General features: G+C 44.6%; 1 protein-coding gene across 1 annotated transcript; it reads left to right on the top strand.

Annotated features, from left to right (window-relative positions):
• Nucleotides 1-78: 78 nt before the first annotated feature.
• LOC147430941 (uncharacterized) lies at nucleotides 79-1,668 on the top strand. The gene is made up of 4 exons (XM_086494485.1): nucleotides 79-273; nucleotides 355-801; nucleotides 884-1,192; nucleotides 1,274-1,668. Exons 1-4 carry the CDS (start codon nucleotides 208-210, stop codon nucleotides 1,613-1,615), a joined length of 1,164 nt encoding a protein of 387 aa, XP_086350611.1. The 5' UTR covers nucleotides 79-207; the 3' UTR covers nucleotides 1,616-1,668.
• The last annotated feature ends 19,445 nt before the right edge of the window (nucleotides 1,669-21,113 follow it).

Raw genomic sequence — 21,113 nt, forward strand, 5'->3', positions numbered from 1 at the left:
TCATCTACTATATAACGTTTGCCCTGTAGATTTGTGAGCTCCAAGGAGATAGAAGTAGAAGCCATACCAGTAGCCCATCAGCTAGCCGTAGAGGCAGTGTGTGCTATTGAGGATGCATTCCCACGTACAATCCTTGTTAGCCAAATACATCTATTGCTTCACCTTGTTGAGGAGATTTCCATTTGTGGGGTGGTTTACTCTAGATGGATGTTCTTCTTGGAGAGATTCTTGAAGACTTTAAAGGATTTTGTTAGATTGAGGTCACAACCGGAGGTATGCAAAATCAATACAATATAGATAGCATTTATACGCTATGGAGTTACTAATAAAAATATGTGGTTTTAATGTTTTCAGGCGAGCATGGCAGAAGGTTGGGTGGTGCAAGAGGCATTTGTGTATGTCTCACAGTATCTCATCACAGTGGATCCATCATTGCCTCGTCTGTGGAGTGAGGAAGAGGATCCTAGGAAGCACTCAACCATTCCCAGTGGAAAAGGCTCACTCTTGGTCATGGATAGAGAGTTTCATGCCATAGTCAACAACTACTCTTTACTCAATGCCACTATCATGACCAAATGGGTCAATATGTACTTGGAAGCCCGCGCAGCTAGAGAAAGGGATAGAGATGCATGGAAGAGGTCCCATGGAGGTAGACGTGCACCTCCTTTTCCTAAAGAGATTACAAAATATCCTGATTTGATTCAAGTAGAGTGGATCCATAATGCCATGACCAATGCCAAAGCACAAGGAGAACAAATAAGCCCTAAAGAATGGGAGTATGCGCGAGGATGCTTGCGCAAAGTGAGTGTGTATATGTTATGTATGCATGTATGCAAATCACTTAATGAAATGCGATGTAACATCTTATGCATTGTGATTGCAGCGTCTCATTTTCAACTCCATTTGGTCGGAAGGCCGACATTTTCGCACCCGCAAGATAGATGAGCGTCGGACCACTAATGATTGTGGTCTGATGGGAAACTTTGACACAACAACAGATGAGGTCAGATATTGTGGTACTATAGAGAGAATAATCAAAGTGGATTTCAAATCTTTTCACAAATTCCTCTTTGAGTGCCGATGGTTTGCGGGTGAGGTCAAAAGACATGAAAATGGGCTCATTATGGTGGATTCCACCCAATTCCATCGGGGAAAAAATGACAACTTGGTGTATCCTAGTAGTTGCGAGCAGGTAATTTAGGCTATGTGCAATTAACTTAAATTAAAAATTTAAGTTATGTATATCAGCTTATTCTTTGTGTGTGACGTACAGGTCTTTTATGTGCCATGTATATATCAAAGAAGACTTTGGTTTGTCATTCCAGTCACGCCGCGGGGTAGATCTATCTTTGCAGAGACGGACATTGAGCCAGTAATTGATCCCATCATACCATCACCACGAGATGCAGAGGAAGATGTAGTAGAAGTTGAAGAAGTTCAGCCAAGCCTTGCAAATAGTCATCTTGAGGAGGAGGAAGAGGGAGAAAGCGATGATGATTCTACAGGAGGTGATGGAGAGGAGGAAGAATCTCTAAATTTGTTTATTGATTTGAATACTATGGGTCTAAATATGGATCCTAGTGCTTGTAGAGATCTTATACAAGATGAGAATTAATAAAACTCTCCATTCTTTCACTTGGTGTAGTATATGATTAATTTGCAAATGTTTCGTTATGTGCTTATGAATAGTATTTGTAATGGTTTTGTTGTGAGTTCAATGATTTATGTATAGAATTTTTAGAGTGAAAGAGAGATTAAGTGAAGTGAGCAAGCATTTTGGAGAGTGTAGGAGTTGTAGTGTGTAAATACATTTTGAGTTGTATTGGATTTAAATGGAAACCCGCGAGAGAGGGGGGGGGAGGGGGTCCAGCTTTAGCGGTAATGTGCGCGGCAATATTCGCGGAAATGCACGCGGTAATACTTGCGGTAAAGTGCCGCTTGAGCATCAAAAAGATTCTCTCTCCTCATTTTGAATTCCTCTCTCTTGTTTTGCGGTAATGGCCCGTGGTAAACACCACGATCTCTCATAGTGTGTGTGTGTGTGTGTGTGTGTGTGTGTGTGTGAGAGAGAGAGAGAGAGAGAGAGAGAGAGAGAGAGAGAGAGAGAGAGAGAGAGAGAGAGAGAGAGAGAGAGAGAGAGCGAAAAAACGCAGAGGGGGAGAGGGCGCTGGGCAGCGATCAATGATAGAGCGTGGTGGTCGGGCGGCCGACAGCTCTGCTATGGTCGGCGGGCTGCCCTTTATTCCAACCTTCAAGCTCTACTTGCCTCAAGTTTGCATTGCCCACTTATTTCTCCCCTTCTCCTTCTCCTCCCCTTCTTCTCTTCTTCTTCAGTGGCGGGGAGAAGTCTTCAATGGCTGAGAGAAACCTTCAAAAGATGCACACGGTTGAGAACTCCTCTTCAAGCTTCCATACTTCTTCAATTCTTCTTGAGCACCATAAGCTTTTTCTTCAATGGCTGAGAAGCTTTCATGTTTCCATGGCTAAGAGAGGGATTGAGAAAGAGAGAGCTTGAGAGAGAGGTTGAGGCTGATGTAGATGAGTGTGTGTGTGAATGAGAGAGAGAGAGAGAGAGCTCTGTGTTTCTTCCTTACCAAGCTCACTCCCGTAATTTCTCTTTCAAAATCTTATCCCCTCTCCAATCATTATCACTAATGATTGGAGTCTAAAGTTTTCAAGCCCGCTTCACGCGCTTGGTCACCCAAAACTCGACAGGGCTTTGATACCAATGTTACACTACAGTAATTCCGCTACGGGCATGCTATAGACGGAGGGTCAGTCATCAAGATCTCCACCCAACCTATGAGACAATGAGGCTTTTCCATCTTCCCCGGATCTCTTATAGTGTGTGGATTGCCTCCCACACTGGTCTGGATGCCCTGACACTACGACCAGGTGGTCTCCTCATGATCCCCGCCTTCCCGGCACTGTGGCTGGAAGGCCATCACTGCATCATCATTGTTACAAGCTATGTGAAAATATCCGACAAGGAGAAAGCCGCAATTTCAAGAGCCAAATGGTCAAGGGTAGTAATATGAGCTTCCAAGTATGCAACCAGCATGTCAAACTAGACCTAAGGGAGTATACGAGCATGTGTGTGTGCTTGCATGTTTGAAAAAATCAATATGACATTTGGAGCACATTACCGCTCAGATAGACGCACAAAAACAAAGGAAAAGTTCAATTCAAAAAATCTCGTGGACGGTAATGCTGGAGCAATGCTCGCGGTAATGGTCCTTCAGCAATGTACGCGGTAATCAGACCGGCTATATTTCCACGCTTATTACCACGCGCGTTACCGTAAGAATTACCGCAACCATTACCGTGCACGCGAGTATTTTTAAAAAAAAGCAGATAACCATTTGGATGGTCCTTGGTAGGACCCATCCAAATGGTCATTTGCCTTTTTTTTCCTATACATTTAATAAATAAAAAAAACAACAATTTCATTGCACAAAAACTTTGGGCCAAAATCAAATGTTTAATTATATTGGAGAAACTGTTCATTACAAAATTGCCCAAATAGGCGATGCATGGCGGCTATACAACTGTGGCCAAAAGAAGACTTTGGGCCAAAATCAAGTGTTTAATTATATTGGATATTACAAAATTGCCCAAATAGGCAATACATGGGAGCTATACAACTGTGGCCAAAAGAAGACAGACCCAAAAACACTTAGAGGATTGAGCTACTCGGATCCTGGGACCTCTCAAGGGACTTCCTGACTCTGGAAAAGAAAAAAACAACAAAACCTTTAATTAATACAAATGGATACATAATTCTGCATGCACTCATTTTTTTTAAAAAGTTCACACTTACAGGCTGTAGTGTACGACATGCATTTTCAAATTCTTCGCGATTGATTTTGTTGTTTTCATACAGCAATTAAAAAATATCACAAACTAACCTTATTACCACAAATTAAATCAATTCAAATGAAAATACGCGCACTCACAAATTTATCTTTCCATGCTGCTTTTTTGCCCGAGCTGTAATGCGTGGGCGTTTGCTGCGCCCTCGCCTCCACCTGCCGAGTGTGCGCCCTAGCACATGACGCTCTCTCGTCCTCCAGCTCGCCCTGGGCTTTCTCCCACTCCTCGTCGTGAACATTTCCAGGGCAATAGTTGTGACCCTCAGATTCAAATGTTCGCTTTGCCGCCCTCCGCACACTGGACTTCTTATTTTTCAAGAAATTCTTGACGTACTCCTCGAGCCACTGCCTGGAGAACTCTTCCACTTCCGGATTAGGGAACCGCATGAGCAATGTCGTGTGAATGTACGTCAAGTCGGCTGGGTCCTGATCTTTGAAAGATTTAAAGCAATCTTGGTATGTCGAGTGGATCAGCTGGTTAAGGTGCCTTCGAAATGTCCTATACAAAGAGGAACCTAGATCCACCTCCCCCCCTCGATGTATATAATAGTAGTAGCCACGAGCGCCGGGGCGGGCGCATCGCGGTCCTCATCCTCATGTGGAGCTCCAAGGGGTGAGCGAGGAGGTCGGGGTGTAAGAGGAGGTGAATCTGTAGCACTACCCCCTCCACCACCAATGCAGCACGAGCCACTACCTCGACGAGAGCGTGAGCCACCACTACGGGAAGAGCGTTGGACACCCGAAGAGCGCTCGCCCGAGCCCTAACCGCTGGGTGGTGTAGGCGACGGATAACTCGACGGTGGGGGCGTGGATCGCTGCGAATGCAAGGTGGAGGGAGCTGCAGGTGATGGAAAAGTCGAGGGTAAGATGGAGGGAGGCCCACTGGGAGGCACACTCTGCACGATCGGAGTGCCGGCGCCCGGTGTCGCAAGCGGTGAGAGCCCATAGGCAGCCAACTGTGCTGGTGTGTACCGCCCTAGAAGACTCTGCTACGAGGATAGCCACTCTGCCTGGGCGCGGTATGCTCTCTCGAGGTCGGGGTCGTGTACTGCATCTTGGAACCATCGAAAGCCGAATGTGGATTGTGACTGGCGGGAGGAAGACTGCAAGTAGTAAGCATCACAAGTGTCCCGTAAGAGAGACCCTCAGCGAGAAAGTCCTCTATGGATTGCTAGCCGGTCGTGGAAGAGGATGCCATATCCTACAATTTCACAAAAAGAGGGGACCCTAATTAAGATTGGATTCTAGTCAAAGTGAGATTCTTTATTGCATAGGATTCCTCCCTGCATAGGATTCCTTTTATCTCCTATTTAAGAAATGGTTTGTGTGTTTATTTTTTTTGCATCCATTTAGAGTGTGTATTTTTTTTGCATCCATTTAAAGTGTGTGTGTGTGCTTCTAATTAATCTATTGTGTGTGTGCATTAGTGTGTGGCAAAGAAATTAATCTAGTGTGTGTGTGTTGGACCTTAATCTACCGTTGGGCTTCTCAGTGACCATTGGAGTCTCAATCAACATCATCGCACACCCACATGGAGGTATGTTTGTAACACATGCACACTAATGCTTGCATTAGTGTGTGCTTGGGCAAGCATTAGTGTGAAAACACACTAATGCATGCCCAAGCACACACGAATGCAAGCGTTAGTGTGTGCTTGTAACGCATGCACACACTAATGCAAGCATTAGTGTGTGCTTATGCACAAATTAGTGTGTGAAAACACACCAATGCATGCACACACACACTAATGCAAGCATTAGTGTTGGCATTAGTGTGTGCTTGCGCTACAAGCACACACTAATGCTTGCATTAGTGTGTGTGTGCATGCATTGGTGTGTTTTCACACACTAATTAGTACACAAGCACACACTAATGCTTGCATTAGTGTGTGCAATTTTTTCACACACCAATGCTCACAATAGTGTGTGCTTGTGCATGCATTAGTGTGTAGACACTAATTTGTGTACAAGCACACACTAATGCAAGCATTAGTGTGTGATAGAGAGGTATGCACACACTAACGCTTGCATTAGTGTGTGCTTGGGCAAAAATTAGTGTGTGAAAACACACTAATGCATGCATTAGTGTGTGTGTGTGTGTGTATAATGCATGCATTGTGCACAAAATAGTGTGTGAAAACACACTAATTTGTGCACAAGCACACACTAATGCAAGCATTAGTGTATGTGTGTATAATGCATGCACACACTAATGCGGGCATTAGTGTGTGATTGTGAACAAAATAGTGTGTAAAAACACACTAATTTGCGCACAATCACACACTAATACAAGCATTAGTGTGTGTATAATGCATGCACACACTAATGCTTGCATTAGTGTGTGCTTGGGCACAAATTAGTGTGTAGAAACTAACTAATGCACAAATTAGTGTGTGCTTGTAACGCATGCACACACTAATGCGGGCATTAGTATGTGATTGTGCACAAAATAGTGTGTGAAAACACATTAATTTGTGCACAATCACACACTATTGCAAGCATTAGTGTGTGTGTATAATGCTTGCACACACTAATGCTTGCATTAGGGTGTGCTTGTGCATGCATTAGTGTGTTTACACACTAATGCATGCACAATCACACCCCAATGCAAACATTAGTGTGTGCTTGTAACGCATGCACGCACTAATGCGGGCATTAGTGTGTGATTGCGCACAAAATAGTGTGTGAAAACACATTAATTTGTGCACAATCACACACTAATGTGTGTATAACGCTTGCACACACTAATGCTTGCATTAGGGTGTACTTGTGCATGCATTAGTGTGTTTACACACTAACGCATCCACAAGCACACCCTAATGCTAAACACACTAATGCATGCACAAGCACACACTAATGCAAGCATTAGTGTGTGCTTGTAACGCATGCATGCACTAATGCGGGCATTAGTGTGTGATTGTGCACAAAATAGTGTGTGTGTGTGTGTGCGCAATGTGTATGCATTGTGTGTGTGTGTGCATTTGTGTGTGTATGTGTTTTTGTGTGTGTGTGTGTGTGTGTGTGTGTGTGTGTAGAAGAACGAGAAGAAAGAGAGAGTTCGAGCACTTCCAATTGTGACCTCGATCGCTTGGATATGGTGGGGATGGAGATGAAGAGAGTAATAGAGGTTGGAGATGGAGAGGGAGAAGGAGAGAGAACTTGGAGATGGAGAGGAAAACAGGCCCGCGCAGAAGAGGAGCTCGTTTTTGAATTTTTGGTATTCAATTTCGCAGGGGCACGGAGGTGCCCCCTTTATATAAAAAACTTTGCTGGGTATTTTACCGCTCCTGCTCTCGCGCGTATCACCGCGAATCTCTGATGAGACATTAAGGTTACGCCGATTGCATGACCTCTTGTACCCACCTCTTTACCTTACAGTCCCCTCTATCTTTAATGAGTGTCAGTCATGTCAGTACCAACATTCTTGATTCTTCTTTTTTTTATTTAATTTTTTCTTATTTAGTGTATGGTCGTGTGTGCAGGTCGATTGGGATGACGTGGGTCCGCCGGTTGGCGCGGAACGAACTCAATGGTTGAGCGAGCGACTACCATGTCCATGTACGCGATGTAAGCGTGCGATTGCACGGCTTCAACGTATATGCTTGGCTCACGTGGATGATTATGGACTATGGGACGATCCGCGAAAACGCGCTCGAATGGAAACTAGTGATCTGAGGGTTTTGGCATCCATTGATGTCGCTTTCCATTGGAGTGTGATCAGGGGCAGAGGCGGGAAGAGGACGGAAGAGCGATTATGCCAGGAAGCAGTCATGGGAGGGGAGTCACACCCGCCGTCCGATGTGGGTGGGTCCACACGAGCGCATGCGCATCCTACATCCACCACATATGGGGATCTCCCCACCACCTCGTTCCACATGGAGGTGGAGGAAGATCATTTGCACAATATGGTTGAGGATCTTCTTGCACGTGAGGCGGCGAATGAGTGTGAGCCCGAGTGTGCATGTGAAGAAGCCGCCCAAAAAACCAAAGATTCATTGCTAGAGGCAGCACACCGCTCTTTACGAGGGATGCTCCTACTCCATATTACGAGCGTCTATTGAGATCTTGAATATTCAAGCAATGTTTGGATGGAGCAATGTAGGGGTCGATGCACTATTGAGGTACGTTTAAGTGTAATAAGTGTTAATTGTGAGTTTTTTTCATGGTTATATGCGAGTGTTCTTTAATTATGTCATAGGCTATTAAGCAAGATGATGCCTAAAGGCAATCATCTTCCAGAAAATCGAAGGAAGGCACAACAGGTGGTGACAGGGTTTGCGATGGACTATGATCGCATACATGCATGTGTCAATGATTGCATGCTATTCCGCAATGAACATGCAGGGCTTGATGCTTGCCCCGAGTGTGGAGAATCAAGGTACAAAGAGGGAATGCAAGGAAACACAATACCTCGCAAGATTCTTCGTCATTTCTCCCTCATTCCCCGCATCAAGCACATGTTCAGCACCAAAGGAACAAGCGAGCTTCTTACATGGCATATGACAAATCGCTCCACCGATGGGGTTATGAGAGTGCCAGTTGACTTGCCGTCATGGCAACACATTGAGCATACATGGTCGGAGTTTAGAGAAGATCCTCGTCACTTGAGGCTTGGTCTGGCTAGTGATGGGGTAAACCCATTTGGGCATCGGTCTACCTCATGGAGTACTTGGCCAGTGGTTGTTGTGAACTACAACATTCCACCATGACAGTCAACCAAGAAGGGGAACATTTTTCTCTCTCTTCTAGTCCCAGGAAAACACAAGGTGAAGAACATGGATGTATATTTAGTACCTTTGATTGAAGAGCTTCAAGATCTATGGAACGGCATAGATGTTTTTGATGTATCAAGACCACTTCGTGATCGGCGCACAATGATCAAGTGTATTCTCATGTAGACCATGCATGCTTGGAGAGATTTCTAGTAAGCTTATACTTTGTGACGCTCTTTAATGTCTTTGCATTGGTCACTTATATGCGGTTATGTCTTTTGTTTTTGTAGGACTATCGACATCTGGACATAGTGCATGCCCAACTTGTGGACCCTCACTCGTGACAGAGAGACCCGCTCTACTTGGTAAGGTGATCTACCCCAATAACCATCGCTTCTTGCCGCCCACACATCGATCTTATGCTTCACCGTGCAATGGGATGGAGCCACTCCATTGGAGCATGGCCAATTGGGCAAGACATTGGAACGAGCATCACAACACATTGCCTACTCCCAATGATCCACCTAGGGGTATGTCTAGGTACTCTATTTTCTTATCACTACCCTATTGGGCTTCATTGAAAATCCAACACCTATTGGATCCAATGCATGTGTTCAAAAATGTTGGGCAAGCTATATGAGATCACATAGTAGGCAAGAAAGATTCATTGGGGGCTAGAGAGGACATGAGGGCCATAAGGAGGCTCCCTCCTTTGGCCACACCTCGCATGGGACCTCGGGGGAAGATGGTTCTTCAAAAGGCACCTTGGATTCTATCAAGGGTGGATCAAGAGCGGATGAAACAAGTCATTACATCCATCCGTACTCCAACAGGTTATATGCGTTCGCTCAAGGGTGCCTTCACTAAAACTAAAAAAGGAGGATCCACACAACTGTATGGGCTCAAATCCCATGATTGGCACAAGATTCTTCAGGTAATGTGTGTGTGTGTGTGTGTGTGGGGTTTAGGGTTCTGGATACTAATAAGTCTTTTTGTTTGTGCAATAGTTTGTGCTTACAATTAGCATTAGTGGATTTGCGGACACGAAGGTAAAGGCTGCAATATTCAAGGTGGGAGAAGTTGTCAGGTATAGCACATTTGATCCTCCCTCCTAAACTTTACTTTGAAGACTAACTTTACTATGAAGATTATGAAGGGTTTTTTGGTTACAGGTTTGTGAGTTCCAAAGAAATCAAAGTTTCAACCATTCCAACAGCTCGACTTCTAGCGATTGAAGCAACTTGTGCTATTGAGGATGCATTCCCACGTTCTATCCTTGTTAGCCAAGTTCACCTATTGTTCGCTCCATCTTGTTGAGGAGATAGCCATTTGTGGTGTGGTTCACTCCAGGTGGATGTTCTTTCTTGAGAGGTTCTTAAAGACCTTGAAAGACTTTGTAAGGTTACGATCACAACCAGGGGTATTCATCGATCTTAAGCTTTAAACCTTATTAGGATTGGATTGTATTCACAACGCTTTTTATTGGTTACTTTAATCACTAATGGTTTCTTGTGTTCATGCAAGCATGGCAGAGGGTTGGATTGTACAAGAGGCTTTTGTGTATGTCTCTCAATATCTTTTCACAATAGACCCATCATTGCCTCATTTAAAGACGGAGGAAGAGGATCCAAAAAAACACGCAAACATTCCAAGTGGGAAAGGTTCTCTCTTGATTTTGGATAGGGAATTTCAAGCCATAGTCAACAACCATTGTCTACTCAATGCTCCCATCATGGGCAAATGGGTGGATATGTATGTAAAGGTACGTACAACAAGAGAAAGGGAGAGGGAAGCATGGAAGAGGTCACATGGCGGTAGACGAGCACGTCCCTTTCCTAAAGAGCTTGCCAAATACCCTGATCTAATTCCAGTTGGGTGGATACACAATGCCATGACCAAGGTCAAGGCACAAGGAGAACAAATAAGCCCTAAAGAATGGGAGTACGCGCGAGGATGTCTACCAAGGGTAATATACTCAATGTGTTTAGTGTGTGTGTGTGCGAGTGTGTGTGTGGGTGTGGACGTGTGTATGTATGTCATCTCTCTCTCTCTCTCTCTCTCACACACACACACACACACACACACACACACACACACACATCTATCTTGATTGGTTTTTGCACGCCATCACATTCAACTCTATGTGGTCCGAAGGACGTCATTTTCGAACCCGCAAGATAGATGAGCGTCGAACCACTCACGATAGTGGAGTTATGGGCAACTTTGACACGACAACACAAGAGGTGAGGGAATGTGGAACAATAGAGAGGATAATCAAAGTGGATTTCAGAACATTTCACAAATATCTCTTTGACTGCCGATGGTTTGCGGGTGAGGTTAAGAGACATGATAATGGGCTCTATATAGTAGACTCCGGGCAATTCCATCGCGGGAAGACCGGCAACTTGGTGCAACCTAGTAGTTGTGAGCAGGTAAAGTCCATGTGCAACTCACTAAAACATTATATGATACATATAAAACTACATTCATGTTGTTGTTTACTCTATGACCTACAGGTGTTTTATGTGCCTTGTATGTATCGAAGACAACTTTGGTATGTTATTCCAGTCACACCACTGAGCAGATCTATCTTTGGAGATACGAACATAGAGACTTTGGCAGATCCCACCATACCATCTCAAGAAGACGCCAATGACGATGATGCAGTTGAGGTCGAGGAGAACCAACCATTCCCAATAACCAACCATAGTGAGGAGGAGGCCGAGGATGGAGAGGATGATGATGATTCAATAGGAGAGGCTGTAGAGGATGAATCAATAGATTTATTTGTTGATTTAGCTACCATGGGGTTGGACATGGATGTAAGCACTTGTAGAGATCTCTTGGAGGATGAAAATTAATAAATATCTTTTAGATTTTGTCTTCTTTCTCTACTTATGATGTACAAAAGGGCTATTTGTTTATGAACGCAAGACAATACAATTTTGATCATCGTTCGCTTGCCATTTCCATATGAATGCATAGTGACATAAGATTTTGAGGTGGAAACAAAATATTTTTTGATATAGAATCTCATGGAGTACAAATGAGTAGAGTAGGAGAATCATACCAATAGATGAGGCAAGCAAAGAGAAGAGAGGTACTAAAAATCCCAATGAGAATGAGATTTCTTACACTCCATGCAAAAAGGAGGTACCAATTTTTGAAAAGTAACAAAATAGAATAGGATTAATTATAGAAAGGGAAAAGTGGGAGAGGAATGAGCCGCCTGGATTCTTTTTCTATTGCAGTAATATGGGCGGCTATATACACGGTAATACGTGCGGTAATACTCGCGGAAAAATCTAAAAACGCGTAGACGGGGCTGCAACATACAATCTCTCTCTTTCTTGAAGCTCTCTCTCCTCTTATGCGGTAATTCTATGTGGTAACAACAACATTCTCCCATAGTGTTTTGAGAAGTAGGAAAAAATCCTGGTTTTCTCCTTGCCAATACTAAACCTTGTCCATATGATTTTCTGATCTCATTAATGTTTTCCACTATGCTTCAGCAGCCCACACGCACAAGAAGATTTGGAAATTTTCTCATGTAAGAAAACGTCGAAGCCTTTTTCAGTGTTTTTCATACAATGCATAACATCATGAGATTCTGCTTGAGAGGCACCGGATACCTAGCTAGGTACGATTGGGAGCAGGGGACCGCCGGCTCGGTGGGCACCACATACCTGATTGGGGGCAGGGGACCCCCGGCGCCCCCACCGGGCCGGCGGTCCCCTGCCCCCAATCGTACCTAGCTAGGTATCCGATGCCTCCCTCACAGAAGCTCATGATGTTGAGGTAAGTCAGAATGTGGGAATTATTGTGAGAATTTCTCCAAAACTTCTTGTGACGCCAGTTTTCATGGCCTTTTGATACACTAAATTTGAGATATATCACATGGGAGAGCTCAAACATCACCTAGAATATGTGGCAGACATGCAAGTCATCAACCAAAGTTGCCATTAGCTAAATACATCGATGTCAAAAAAAAAATTGTGATTTTTTTGTGACCTACAAAAGAAGGTCCATATATCAAATCTAACCTCATACACAGCTTCATCTTAACCTATTGATTATGCCTACCCAAGCAAAATCCCAGAAAAGATCAAAATCATATGAAATGGTAAGATTCATGCTAGAAACCTATATTCGTGCTTAGAAATAAGCCCAAATCCTACCAAAATTGAACCATAGGAATATTACCTCACATGCACAAGCTGTAGGAAAAGGGAGCCTTTTCTAGTGTTTTTTCATACAATGCATAACATCATGAACTTCTGCTCTGGAGGCACCGCATACCTAGCTAGGTACGATTGGGGGCAGGGGACCCCCGGCCCCCCCGTCGGGCCGGCGGTCCCGTGCCCCCAATCGTACCTAGCTAGGTATGCTATGCCTCCCTCACAGAAGCTCATGATGTTGAGGTAAGTCAGAATGTGGGAATTATTGTGAGAATTTCTCCAAAACTTCTTGTGACGCCAGTTTTCATGGCCTTTTGATACATTGAATTTGAGATATATCACATGGGAGAGCTCAAACATCACCTAGAATATGTGGCAGACATGTAAGTCATCAACCAAAGTTGCCATTAGCCTAAATACATCGATGTCAAAAAAAAATTGTGATTTTTTTGTGACCTACAAAAGAAGGTCCATATATCAAATCTAACCTCATACACAGCTTCATCTTAACCTATTGATTATGCCTACCCAAGCAAAATCCCAGAAAAGATCAAAATCATATGAAATGGTAAGATTCATGCTAGAAACCTATATTCGTGCTTAGAAATAAGCCCAAATCCTACCAAAATTGAACGATAGGAATATTACCTCACATGCACAAGATGTAGGAAAAGGGAGCCTTTTCTAGTGTTTTTTCATACAATGCATAACATCATGAGCTTCTGCTCTGGAGGCACCGCATACCTAGCTAGGTTTTGGATTATAGGATTGTTTTCCAAGTTCAACGAGTTGAGACTTTGGGGCAGCTCATGTATACTTGAGTGCGGATTTTGCGTATGATTTGCTCATGGTTTTGAGCATGTTTATGGCATGTATGGTTATTATGGTTAGATAGCCAAATACTGCCGAAACTCTGCCTGATTTTTCTTGAGAGTTCATTTGTTTACGCGCATGGTTTGCAATCGTCTTTTGATTGCATTTGGCACTCAGTAGTTGCTTTGCCATAGTGTTTTGGCATCGCATTGTGAGAGTGTTTGCTCATCGGATTATGTCATCTGACATACATGTGGTAATCTCTTCAGGAGGGAGATTGTTGATGATAGTTTCATCGATTACGACATAGTGCTCTTGGATTAGAGCGGGTGTTTTGGCATCATTTGAGCGGTTTTACTCACTTGTTTCGTTACATCGATCGCCATATTTGCTGATACTTCTCTTAGACAGCTTATGCCAACTTATGTTGTATTTTGACAGTACTTAGTGTATGAGTTAGCCAGGCTTTGGCTATCGTCAGTTGATGGATTTGTGCTTGGTCTTGTCACAGGTTATCGCCATGGATTTGGCATGTACATCATTGTCAGGGTTTGTGCTTTTCCATACAAAGTTTGATGGTTCAAACTTTGAGCATTGGAAAGCAGTTATGCATGATGCATTGACTCAGTTGGGCCAAGTGTTGCCACTATAGGACATGGATGCTAGGCCAGAGTCAATGATTGACGATGAGTCGGAGGACTTGGATGAGCTTGCACGTTCGACGATCATGTTACACCTTGGTGAGTCTGTCTATCGCATTGGGTTGGATGCATGTACAACTAGAGAGTTATGGCAAAGATTGTGCAATGCTTTTGGCACAAATGAGTCTAGAGAGATGCCTACAGTCAAAGGACGATCTTGCAGACATAGAGATGTTGTGTGTTGGCATTGTGGTCATACAGGGCATGTACATAGGCATTGTTTTCGACGGATGAGACAACGTAGGAGACAACACAAGAGGGATGCTATCACTTTGAATGATGTGGCAGCAAATGTAGCGTATGTGGCTATGCATGACGAAGATGTCAACTTTGCTTTCATGTTTACTCTTGACTTTCTTATGTCAGTTTTTGACGACACATTACCTTTGCATTGGATACTAGATGTGAGTGCTAGGTTTCACGTCACGCCGAGTCGTGAGTGGTTTAGCACATATTCTAGTGGTATGCTTGGACATGTGTGTCTAGCTGATGGTTCAGTGCATGACATAGTTGGTGTAGGAGATGTCAGACTATCGTTGTCGAGTGGTGCATCATACGTGTTGCGAGATGTACGCCATGTGCCAGGTTTGACGCAGAGCTTGATCTTTATGAGTCACTTACGAGACAATGGATTCCAGGTAGTGCTGGATGAGCATAGTTTCCGATTGCATCGTGGACAGCTAGTCATAGCTAGAGGTGCTAGTGTTGGCACGATTCATGCGATGCGAGTATGTCATGTGTGAGACGGCATAGTTTTCGTGAGTACGCAACCATGTAGAGAGATGAGGCATGTCTCCTTTGCGGATAGGTTGCATGATGCTCCAGTTTGTGAGCATGTTGAGCTAGTTGTGCAGACAGTTGTGCAGCAGGGCATGTCATTTGTGGATACGATGATAGATATGGATGGCTTGAGTGCTAAGGATTCAACCGTGATTCAGTCATTCATGGATATGCTTAGGCCAGAGGCTGATGTATGTGAGTTAGAGCTAGGCATTGCTCTTACCACACAGGGTTCAGGACAGATAGATGCTCTTGGTACGCATGTGACATGCGATGGACACGAGGATGGATTCCAAAGATCGGAGTTCGGGTGTCAGGGTGATTTCCATGAGTGGAGTTCTGAGCCAGATTTGATTGAGATGGTCAAATTGGCAGATATTGCTAGGATTGCATCAGCATTCGAGAGTCTCATGTACGAGATACTCATCTCGAGACCCGACATTGCATTTGCAGTGGGAGCAGTTAGTCGTGCAGTGATTGACGTGGCCTTGAGCATAGGGTACTTTGCAGTGTATGGTGAGATACCTGCAGGATGTGTGCGGCTTTGGTGAGGAGTATGGTGTTGATCGCTCTATACTTCCTCTACAATTAGAGCTGGATGTACACAAATTCAGTGAGCCAGTGGGCGTTGGCTGAGGTCATAGTTGTGATGGCCTTGTACAGGTTTTGTACGGTTTTCTTCTCTCTTACGGCCACATTGGCCTTTACGTGGGAGGTTGTTGGGGTAAAGCCCCATGTGGACGGTTAGGCTAGGTGCCCGCCCACTATACTTATTCATTATGTACATAATAGAATAAGGAGGCTCACATGTAGAGAGTGAGTTTTAGCCCCTGCAAACACAAGGTCTCCTCTTCTCCTCTTCTCCATTGTTTCACACACTCACACGCGCTCCGGCTCGCGCACTTCATTCATATAGTCAAGGCTATACTCTCTTCAATGGAACTCTCTTGCCAATATCTTATGCTCAACCAAGTCCAATTTTTTGCGGAAAATTTGTCTTCCCTTTGCTTGGATGCGAACCTGCCTGTAGATGAACTAGTTTAAAATTTGTGTGCACAACCTTGACGAGGACGACGTGCTAATTTTGATGTCTTAACCGCAGTCTTAGTGGAAATGAATCGACACATCTTTGTTAGACGGTCTACAATTACCCATATGGCATCATGGCCACGATTTGTATTAGGTAGTCCTACAAAATCCATAAAGATACTCACTTAACTTGTGGAATCTCTAAAGGATGCACCTACCTCGAGGCACTCTGCCTTATTAACTTGGAACTATTGGAATTTTAGTACGTACTCTTGAATATCATGAAGTAAGCTTGGCCAATAAGATTGCCGTCAAACTAACGCATACGTTGGTGGGGCTCGGGCAAACACACCCATACACAACACCCCTCTACCTCACTCTCATACAAGCATATGCTAAAGCATTGCTCTCCTGCTCTAGCATAGCGTAGGCAAGACTTTCCTCAACTTTCCCTTCAATTTGAATTGTCATGGTGAGTGCACCGTCTCTCACTCTCTCTCTTTCACAACCACAGGCTATATATCTCTATTGACCTTGCTTTACACAAAAACATCTGAGCTAAAACTAGGAGCAATATATTGAGACCAAAACAAGATCATATCTACATGGAATCATTGAACTCAAGTCGAAAAAAAATTAGGCTAAATGCTTGATGCCGTAGATGCTTTTTTGATGACGAGCAGTAGCGAGCCACCTATAACTGCAAGACGCACCTTCTCATCTGCTTGCCAATATATTGGCAAGCCTCGCTGTCAATGAGCTCGCGACTGGTTAGTGATGTCCCCTCGGCTTCTCGTCAACCAGATTAGCCCCGGCCTTCTTTCCTATAACAAGCCTCCGTCTCGATCTTTCCGGCCAGCTCTCATTCGCAACACGGCTATCTTGCACGCCCCTTGTGAGCTTGGTTTTTTTATCTTTCTCCCAGCCCTGTTGACCGCTCCCCTGTTACACACCAGCTCTTCGAACTCTGCTTGTCATGGCAGCCCCGGGCCCCTCGTCTTCAATAGCTCATGCTTAGGCTCCCCTTTGAATTAACTGGCTGCCCTTGCACTTATAATATGCAGCCCATGCGCAACCAGATGGCGCTCCTGCAAGTCGGTCACCTTCTCTGGTCGGCCCTTCTTATGCAATTACTGGTCGACCCCTCTATTCTTTGCAATTGCCCTTGAGAGCCTCCTACTCATGAGCTTGTCAGATGGCTTTCCCCGTTCCTGTATGTAACTCGAATCCGGCCTCTCTCTATGGTGCTCCCTCCAGAATTTCTCAGGATGGCCACCTCCTGCTGCTCCTTGTGAGCTCGCTTCAGAGCTTGGACTGCAACTCTATGGTCCACGGCCACCCCCTTCTTCGATTCAGGTACCAGGCTTGGCGTCCCTCTGTAGCTCTGATCTCATCCACCTCTCTTGGCGCCTCGCTCTTAATCATCATCCCTTGCAGGTCTTGACCTTGATAGAGCTCCTCTTATATTGCCTCCGACCCCCTTGGCGGCGCCCAGCTCCTGCAGCGTCCTCCCTTCTTGTTTGCTAGCTCCAGCCCCTTCTTTGTCTGAACCTCGGCCTGTGCTCCTGTAGCGTGCCCCTCATGGGCTGATAGAGCTCCTCTTATATTGCCTCCGACCCCCTTGGCGGCGCCCAGCTCCTGCAGCGTCCTCCCTTCTTGTTTGCTAGCTCCAGCCCCTTCTTTGTCTGAACCTCGGGACGCCCTCTTGCTGACTCTGGTTCTTGAGCCTCATTCTCTTTCAGAGCTCGCGGAGTTGGCCACCCCTTGATAGAGCTCCTCTTATATTGCCTCTGACCCCCTTGGCGGCGCCCAGCTCCTGCAGCGACCTCCCTTCTTGTTTGCTAGCTCCAGCCCCTTCTTTGTCTGAACCTCGGCCTGTGCTCCTGTAGCGTGCCCCTCATGGGCTGACGCCCCCTTGCCGACTCTGGTTCTTGAGCCTCATTCTCTTTCAGAGCTCGCGGAGTTGGCCACCCCTTCCCCAGGTACGTGCAAGCTGCAGCCCGCGGCTCTGCTCTTCTCCTTTGTTATTGCCGAGCCTGGCTTCGAGAGGCCTCCCTCGTCCACTAGCTGCTCACGTTCATTCCCGTTCTGGATCTCCTCTCAGCCGTGGCGGCGGCCCACGTGCATGCCATCCCTCCATCATTGCAAGCGGCTTCCAGATTAATGCAGCCAAGCTGACTGCCCTCCTTTTGTTGAAGTGGGTGGCCTCCGAGCCTTCAACTGGGCGGCCCATGCTACCCCTCGACCTTCTGCGCCCAGCTTCTCCACGGCGGCCTTTCACGTGAAGGCCCATGCCGCCATCATTGTAGACGATTCCAAAAATGTATTCCGTTCTTTCTAACTTAAAAGATCGAGCAAGAGTGGGTTCTCACCATCAATGTTGGACTCCTTTACGTCAACTTGAGTGTACTTTAAGGACTCAATCTAAACCGTGCCAAGGTCCATCAAGCATATCAATGTAGTTCCCATTCAACATAAGCAAAATGGCATCCCACCCTCAGCCATCTTTGCAATAAGAGCGGACAATGGATAGTGATGCCAAAGTAGACACTCCCCAGACTGATCTCTAGCAAGGGCCTCATGAACAACCCTCCTCTATTATAGGTTGGCCACTCCTCTCATGCTCAAGGCGAATCGGAGTCCTCCCTTTGCATGTAGGAAGCTCTCTGACATTTCCGCATATATGTATCTTGTATCCATTCTAGCACTTGCATAACCATATCCCTCGTGCTTGAAAGTAGACACTACAAGAGGTTATTCATATTAGCGACGTTCACACAGCGACGCTCAAAAAAAAAAATCCCGACGTCGCTATGAGCGTCGCAAATTTACTTGTAAATTTGTGACGCTCATAGCGACGCCGGCTGGGCTAAAAAAATAACAGAGAGCGCCCAAAAACTCAGATCTCAGATCTGAGTTTTTCGGCGCCCTCAAGCAAGGAGCAGGTAACGCTCTCTCTCTGTCTCTCTCTCTCTCTCTCTTCTCCACACACACACACACACACACACACACACACACGAGGAGAGGAAGGAGAGCCAGGTATGCTCCTTCCCTCTCCTCACTCTCATGTTCCCTTCCCCTCTTTCTCTCTCCCTCTCTCTCTCTCTCTCTCACACACACACACACACACACACACACACACACATAGTGTTTTAGAGAGAGAGAGAGAGAGAGAGAGAGAGAGAGAGAGAGAGAGTACAAACATAAACAAAAATGAACACACACATACATAAACAAAGAATGCACACACACATTGAGAGAGGAAAAGAGAGAGAGAGCATGCATAAACAAAAAACGCACACATTCAGAGAGGAAAAGAGAGAGAGAACATGCATAAACAAAAAACGCACACATTGAGAGAGGAAAAGAGAGAGAAAACATGCATAAACAAAAAAACGCACACACATTGAGAGAGAAAGAGAGAGAAACTAGTTTAACGTCGTAGGAAACTAATTAAAATTAAAAGACCTAAAGATCTAGCCGACGAGGAGTTGAACTCAAGACCTATTATTCAAGAGGGAAATGGCATAACCAATCTATCATACTTGGCATGGGTGATAGAAAGGTTATACCATTTATCTCTTTTTATTGGCACACACATCCACACACGCGCACACACACACAAGAAGAAGAGAGTTATAACGTCGTAGGAAACTATCCTAAAAGACGTTAAAGATTAGGTTAGATGTAGACTTACGTTAAATTAGATTTAGGTTTATTTAAGTTAAATTAGATTAGATTTAGGTTTATTTTTAGTTAGATTTACATTTATTTACGCTAGATTTAAATTTACGTTATATTAAATTAGATTTAGGTCTCCATAGACTGCGATGCCTGCATGAAGCGGGTGAAGAAAGCCCTCAATGGAATATAGGGTATTGCTGCCTTCACTCATGGTGGGCTCCGTCGATCCAAAAGTACTGGTGAAATGTCTTCAGAAGATAGGGAAGAAGGTGGATCTTCAGGGCGGCAAGAGTCACTACATCCCCGACAATGACCATCTAGACAACCTCTAGTCATTCAACAGCAACTTCAAAGTTAGTAACAAGAGCAAGAACGGTCTAAAGGGCCAATTGCTGTCGTCAGATGTGGATGGAGATGAGGCAGCGTCACCGCCGGAAGTTAACTCTCACATCTTTAGTGATGAAAATGCCAACTCTTGCCGAGTTATGTGAAAAATTATGTGTTAAATCAGTTTTAAGGTTCTTATAATCCCTGTTAGTTTAGTTCTTTGTTTTTAATATAACATAATTTACGTTAGATTTAGATTTATGTTATATTAGATTAGACTTAGGTTTATTTAGGTTTACCCACACACACACACACACACACACACACACACACACACACACACACACACACACACACACACACACACACAAGAAGAAGAGAGTTTTAACGTCGTAGGAAACTATCCCAAAAGACGTTAAAGATTAGGTTAGATGTAGACTTACGTTAAATTAGATTTAGGTTTATTTTTAGTTAGATTTACGTTTATTTAGATTTACGCTTATTTACGTTAGATCGAGTCCACGCAAGAATTACTTACGGTTTAGGGTTTAGAGTTAGACGAACAGTGAAAAGATGTTAAGATGCTGTGAAGTGCTACAGCTAGAGAAGAGGCAAAGGGGTTTTGTCCACTACATGCAGTATCATGTAGACTTGGGTCTGTAGATTTCTTGTACCCACAAATATAGGTATTGACCAATAAAGACGAGATTATAACCCGGTGGTTCTGATCTCCGTGCACCTCTAGACCGAGGTGTGCGGGGATTGGACATGACTAGAGAATGTGAGAGAGAGAGAGAGAGAGAGAGAGAGAGAGAGAGAGAGAGAGAGAGAGAGAGAGAGAGAGAGAGATAAGACGAAGAATGCCAATAGAATATTAAATTTGTTGTCCAGGTTATAAGATTTTTATCCTCATTATGAGTAGTGACGAGGATGTGGGACCGTCCAACCGAAACACCTATCTCTCAACGAGGGTCTTATGTCCTTGTAATCAATGCAAGCATGCTGTGCGACGGACAAG

The sequence above is a fragment of the Adiantum capillus-veneris genome, chromosome 21 (assembly GCF_014529385.1).
Source record: "Adiantum capillus-veneris isolate H3 chromosome 21, ASM1452938v2, whole genome shotgun sequence".
Classification (NCBI taxonomy): Eukaryota; Viridiplantae; Streptophyta; class Polypodiopsida; order Polypodiales; family Pteridaceae; genus Adiantum; species Adiantum capillus-veneris.